The sequence below is a fragment of the Myotis davidii genome, unplaced genomic scaffold (genome assembly GCF_000327345.1).
Source record: "Myotis davidii unplaced genomic scaffold, ASM32734v1 scaffold238, whole genome shotgun sequence".
NCBI lineage: Eukaryota > Metazoa > Chordata > Mammalia > Chiroptera > Vespertilionidae > Myotis > Myotis davidii.
In genome coordinates, this window is record NW_006293779.1 from 1,812,187 (window position 1) to 1,819,423 (window position 7,237).

General features: G+C 40.7%; 1 protein-coding gene across 1 annotated transcript in view; it reads right to left on the minus strand.

The window, feature by feature from the left end:
- SLC30A6 (solute carrier family 30 (zinc transporter), member 6) overlaps positions 1-2,315 on the minus strand; it is a 33,562-nt gene extending 31,247 nt beyond the window's left edge. Inside the window, exon 1 of the mRNA XM_015566421.1 lies at positions 1,613-2,315. Within this exon, the coding sequence (XP_015421907.1) occupies positions 1,613-1,627 (15 nt within the window). The 5' untranslated portion in view covers positions 1,628-2,315. The remainder of the gene's footprint in view (positions 1-1,612) is intronic.
- Positions 2,316-7,237: the final 4,922 nt, after the last annotated feature.

The window sequence follows — 7,237 nt, forward strand, 5'->3', positions numbered from 1 at the left end:
TAACACCTTATAATGAAAAAAAAAGAAAAAAAGAAGACTAAAATAAAAAAAATAAAATAAAATAAAAATCCTAACATTCAGGTCACTCCCAAATTATATTGGCTCTCCATTCCTATTAGGATAAACTTCAAATTTTAAAATGTGGAAATTAAAGCTTTCAGTTATTTAGCCTGTTTCTTTTCAGTTTTATCTCTTGTTCCAAATAGGAATCCACAACTCTAACTCGACAGTTGTACCTCACGCATGATGATTATACCACTTTAAAGTGAAAAGGCAAGACTTGTTAGCCCAACCTCTAACAGCCCTGTAACACTTAGCAAGTTTCTTGGCCTGTTTCCTGATCAAGTGAGAGTAACGTTTAGTAGGTTCAGAGTATTAGAGTAAGGCAGGATTGCTCAACTGCCATGTTTCACTTCCTACATGAAGCCTTTCTAGATTATTCTAAACTACAGTGTCTTTTTTATGCTTACTTCGAACTTAACCATGGGACAGCCTTCATCTCATCATCTTGCAATGTAAGTTAATTTTTTTAGTAACTTCACTAATGACAAGGATTATATTTCCTTTACATTTTCTAACATAGCACTGTGCTTTACGCATACATAGCATGTCTTTAATACATAATGGGGGACTGATAAGATTTCTTCCCAAAAACTTTAAAAACAAACCTTAAATGCTCTATTTCCCTGTCTTACTGTTTCAAGCATAAAATAACTGTGCCACAGTTATTCAGTGTTTTATAAAACAGGACCAGGCACTGTGCAAAGCTGTGGTAATAGGAGTGCATCCATTGGTTCTGCTCTTAAAGAACTTACAGTCTGGAAAGTAAGAAAGACAAGTAAATACCCAATTTTACCATGGTCTGGTAAGGGCTATAGATATTATTGGTATAAAGCCCCACATTATCATGGAAGTATAAAGGAGGCACCTACCAGAATCTTGACCCATGGCAGAAAGGCTCATGAAAGAGACTAACTAACGTGTAAGGGTTATACCGATAAGGATGGGGGATAGGAGATGAATGATTCTGGCAGGTAGAATAGCAAGTACAAATTGGGTGCAAAGGCCTAATTCTACAGATCTGCAAGCAGCTCACTGCGGCTGGAATATACATGTATGAATGAGTAAATGGAAGCTGTTTAACAGTATGATGCTTCACAACAGATGGCTTTGCAAGTCATGCTAAACAGTACTTCATTGTGAGGGCTATAGAAAAATATTGAAGACCTTTAAGCAAAGGAGTGGCAGTCAAATCTTACAAATTTAACTCTGGCTGCACAGAGTGCAACGGGAGGCTATTTGGTCAGCCAAAAGGTAAACATTTACCCACTTTCTTTTTAAAAAAAATATGCTTTTATTGATTTCAGAGAAGAAGGGAGAGGGAGAGAAAGATAGAAACATCAATGATGAGAATCATGACCGGCTGCACTCCTACAGGCCCCCTACTGGGGATCGAGCCCGCACCCGGGCATGTGCCCTTGACTGGAAACCCACTTTCTGTGTGTAAGGAGGGATTACAGGAAATTTCCAAAAGATAGAGGATGTGAACATTTTTCCAACCATACTCATTCAAGGAAAAAAATTTAATTAAGAGTGACAATGGCTTAGGCACCTGTAGGCTACCCATAAGGGGTCCAATAACTTTTTAAATAAAATATGTTGTACTTCTTTTGACGCTGAAATCACAATCAACGGCTTATCTTGAGAGAAGATTCAGAGTACTACATACGTGATTTCCACAAGCACGGAACGGCAAATGCACCTAATAAAGATTTAGATTTAACACATCCCCCAAGCCGCAAGGTGTTCTGGAATTTACAATCACAGAAAAAGCTGGCTGCCATTCGATGCTCTACCACCTCGACTTTCTCCACTCACTGGCCTGCTGACAGCTGCTGCCGAATCAGGCCAGCTGGCACCCAATAAAGGCAAGTTGCAGAGTGGGTATCGCCTCGACACGCTACTCATCACCCTCTGCTTATGCCACTGCTAGCGTCCCTGCGGTAAACATCACTGTTACGGTCGTTTCTGCTGTGCACTTGCTTTCCGATCTTTAGTCGGTGCTGCCGGCGCTGGCGTCCGCAAAGACTTATTTGTATACGAAGGAAATCTCGGCCGGAGGAAGCCATCAACAGGCAGGAGCTGAAAGCTCGGCCTGGAGCCGCCCGGGGCCACCGGGGGCAAAGGAACAAGGTGAGGGAGCTCCGGGAATCAGAGCTCCGGGGCAAATCTTTCGGGCGCCAGCCACCTCTCCCCGGGGCCCGAGCACCACTCCGACGACCCCATCCTCCGGGCAGCTGCGGCATTCCCGGCGGCTGCAGGACGAGAGAGAGTAAGAGGAAACACCTACAGAAACCCTCCTCCCCGCGGCCAACTCACCATGGTAAGGAGCGGCCCCGCTCCCGCCGGAAGACGCTCTGGGAGCTGGTGTTTCCCTAGAGCGGAAGGGGTGGAGCGTCAGAGGCCGATTGGCTGCAAGCGAGGCGGGGACGGAAGTGCGTGCCCCGGCTTCCGGTTCCCACACCCCCTCTTCTTTGCCTCCCTTGCGTTCCATAGAGACGGAGGAGCCGGCTAGAGCGACTCCTAGCCTTTCAAGGAGTGGGGTGGAGGGTTAAGATCCGAAACAACTAGATCTCAACCACGGGTGGCATGCAGCTGTCATTCTGTTTAATACCTTCAGTATGGAAAGATTTTACTTGACTTTCATGACAGTACCGCTTTTGGAAATTACACGGCAGTTATTTTGTAGCGTGCTCCTGCGTAAATTCAGGTTATACATATTGGACGGGAATGCTACAGAGGTGATCCTGCATTTTTCTCATTGAACCCATTATTGAAATGTGGCCCATTGATAATTTTCACCATTAGATTAAGGTGACATCTGCTATATTTTTCCACTAAAAATATCTTTCCCTTTATAATTAATATTTTGTGGAGGTGTACTTTTTCTTTTTTAAAATGATAAACTTATGTTTTGTTGTTGTTGTTAATCCTCACCTGAGGCTATTTTTCCATTGATGTTTAGAGAGAGTGGAAGGAAGGGGGAGAGACAGAGAGAGGGAAACATAGATGTGTGAGAGACACATCTTTTGGTTGCCTCCCCTACCTGCCCAGACTGGGGCTGGGCATCGAGCATGCAACCGAGGTATATGCTCTTGACCAGAATCGAAGCCCGGATTCTTCAGTCCGCGGGAGGGCGCTCTACCCATTGGGTCAAACTGGCTAGGGCTGGAAATGCACTTTGAAACCATGTCTCTCTCTCTCTCTCAATCCTCACTGGAGGATATTTTTTCATTGATTTTTAGAAAGAATGGAAGACAGACAGAGAGAAACATCAATTGCCTCCTGCACAGCCCCAACTAGGGCCCAGGCCGGAGAGGAGCCTGCAACCGAGGTATGTGCCCTTGATTGGAATTGAACCTGGGACCCTTTGGTCTGCAGGCCAATGCTCTGGCCACTGAGCCAAACTGGCTAGGACAGTATCTCATTCTTCATCACACTTTCAATTAGTTCTTATATATATATGTATATATGTATAATTTATATAGTATTTATATAGCCACATTGGCTTATGGTTTATTTTACCTGGTGGATTATAATCCACTACTATAATTACTTATTTTGATGTTTAAAGTTGTTCAGTGGGAGCCATTCCAATCAATGATTCATCCATACCAATCTTTTTTTTAATCTTCACCCAAGGATATGTTTTTATTGATTTTAAAGAGAAGGAGGGAGAGGGGGAGAGATAGAAACATCCATTGGTTGCCTCCCCTCCAGGCCCACCAGAGATCAAACCCACAACCTAAGTATGTGCCCTGACTGGAAATCAAACTGGGAACCCCTCATGCATGGGAGGGACTGAGTCACAACATCCAGGGTCATCCTTGCCAGTCTTTGAGAACTTTTCTGGCACAAGATAGCCCAGGTTCATCATGTACAGGAGCAGGCAAAAGTAGGTTCACAGTTATACATATAAAAATACAATAAACAATACAAGAATAAACTGTTTTGTATACTCACTACTGTAAACCTACTTTTGCCTACCATTTTATGTTCTTTGCCCCAACCCTGGAATTGGCTATTTCACCAAGGAACCCTGGTTCTTTATGGGACAGAATGTTTGTGTTCCCCCTAAAAATTTGTATGTGATTGTATCTGGATGTGGGATCTTTGGGAGACAATCAGGTTTTGATGAGGTCATGAGGATGAGACCTGCATGATGGTAGATTAGTGCCCTCATCAGAGACACCACAGAACTTGCCGCCTCTCTGCCACATGAGGACACAGCAAGAAGGTGGCTATTTGCAAGCCAATGAGAGCTCTCACCAGAAACCAAATAGGCCTTTATCTGGGATTTGCCACCATTCTGAACTGTGAAAATAAACTTCTGTTATTTAAGCCACCCACTCTGTGATACTTAGCCCAAGTAGACTAAGATTTTGATAACAAGAAATGAGGTGCTGCTCTAAAAAAAACATGTAAAAATGTGGCAGCTTTAGCAGAATAAGACAGTGAAGAATTTCGAAGGCAAGCCATGAGAACTCAATGAAGAGAATTAGAGAATATATGTATGTGAGCATATATGTACATTCTCATGTATCTACATTTATCTACTTTTGTCTTCAACCATTAATTCATACTCTTTTAAAAAAATATCTTTTTATTGATTTCAGAGAGGAAGGGAGAGGGCAAGAGATAGAAACATCATTTTGATGAGAGAGAATCATGGCCTCCTGCATGCCCCCTAGTGGGGATCGAACCTGTGACCCAGGCATGTGCCCTTGACCAGAATCGAACCTGGGACCCTTCAGTCCACAGGCCAAAACTCTATCCACTAAGCCAAACTGGCAAGGGCATGAATTCATATTCTTAAATCCAATTTCAACCGAACCCCACAGGTTTCATTCTAGGTTTTGCCCTTTTTGAATTCATAAGTAATAACTTTCTCTGACAGTAAGAAAAATCAAGCTCATTGTATAGCCTGGATGCTGTGAAAGATTGATTTTAATCTTTGTTACAATGAGTTTCTTTCCATTTTGCCCATAAAGTGCAGTGCTTAGTTCTGGGTTGTTGTCCTTCCTCCCTTTGGTTTCAATGGGTATCCCAAAGTATACAGTCCTTTTAGTGGAATTTTAATTTCAAATTGTATTACCCCAGCAGTTGCTACCTCTACTCAGTTCCTTAAATTCAACTATTGCTTTCTGCTGGGTTCCTCTGAATATTACATTGCACAAGTGATACCCCGAATGGCAAGCTGGATTCCAGGTTCTTGTCCTATGAAGTGTGAAGAATAAACAATCTCGGACTAAAAGATTTTTAGCAAAAGCATGGAAATTTATTGCAGGCATATAAAATCTCCTATAGGAGGGGTCCCTAAATGGGAAAAAGACCCAGTGAGATTCTTTGTCTAAGGGTTTATAAATGCTGGCAGCTTCTTTGTACATGCTTTCTAACTGGACCCTTCCTCATTTTATGACACCTCGTGTTTTCCCCTAATGGGCCAATTTCCCCCTTTCCCTGCCTAGTACCAGTTTCAAAGTTTCCAAGCTCACTAGGTTCTCACCCTTCCTTTGATAAGATAAACACTATAGTGGTATTGGAGCTGGCTCCATCCTTCAGTCCTTCACGTATGCATTCCTTTCCCATGGACCCTTCCCTAACTGCCTCTCCTATCTCCAAATCCTTTCACAAGTACAATTTGAAAGGAATCTGTAGACAGATTTTGGGGCTTATATGTTTGAAGCTCTCTCCTTTTCAAGATTTCCTTCCTAATTTCCAGCTGTTCTAGAAGATCCTAACAATCCCTCAGCTGAGCAAGACTATCACATTCTATTTCCAAGCACACTGCACAAACTGGAAATTTCCCTCTGGGTAAAAGCTAGTATATTAGTTTGTGCAGTTGATGCCTGTTTGCTCTCTAGTCTTTTAGATTTTATTCAAAGTTTAAAATTGTTGGCAAAAGAGTTAATCCAATACAAGCTTCTCTATTACTAGACTGCAACCTCTGAAATCTAAGTTTCAAATAAAAAAATTAAAGGTAAAATAAAGTTTGTAATTTATTTCAAGTCCATTAGGATAAGTACCACTTTATGCAACCAAACCTTTTAATGTATTTCTTGTGAAGAAAAGTACAAAATACCAGATTAAAATAGAAACCAGCATTTAAAGGAAAATCCTTTGACTTATAGTCCAAAACCAAACTGTAAATTCATTCTACCAAAAGAACTAGTTTTTTGTTTTTTGTACAAAATATAAAGAACTTTACACTATAAACAAAGACTACTATATATTTACTTAAATTAGAATTCTAGCATCTGCTTTTCCTCTAATTATTTCCAAGCACAAAGCATACTGCAGGACAGAGATCTGATAACCTCATTGGGCAAATTGCCTTAGAATAAGCTTTTACACTTAAGATATCTTGAAAGATAGTATTCTTTCCCTTGGCTTAGAGACCAGTACATCAATAGGTCCATTTTTTTTTAAATGATCTATTTCTTTTTTAAAAAATGTTTTTATTGATTTCAGAGAGAGGAAGAGAGAGGGAGAGAGAAATAGAAACATCAATGGTGAGAAAGAATCATCAATTGGCACCTCCTGCATGACTTCCCCCAATTGGGGATGGAGCCCACAACCCAGGTGTGTGACCTCCTGGTTCATGGGTCGACATTCAATCACTGAGTCACACTGGCTGGGCATCAGTAAGTTTTAATTTAGCTTACAAAACTCTGCCTTATTAACATGAAGAGCACACTATAATTTAATGTTTAAGCATTACCTTTTAGGAAGTGACACAGAGTTCAATGCAAAATCTAAAAGGTTACAATCTAAGTCTAATATTAATTTTAAAAATCTCAGCAACTTCTATATTGAAAAAGACCGAACCAACCCCTTACACCTTCTACTATTATCATTATTCTATTTTCATGGTCCTTCTATGAAAGAAACACAGCTTAAAATAAAACTTGGTCAAATTTTACCAAGAGTAAGAGTAAAACTAAGAAGAATGTTAAAAAAAAAAGAATGTGTATCTTTATTATAAAATTCTTATCTAGCAGGGGCAAGGTTTTAATTTGTTCTCTCAAAACCAAAGATATTTTTCCCAAATGAAAAAAAATCTTTGTTCCTACTATAAAACTCTTCTTTCCACCTACGGCATTTTACACAAAAGCACCAAAGAAAATTTCTGTAAACAAACTTTTAACCAGTAAACTAAGGGCAAATATCCATTTGC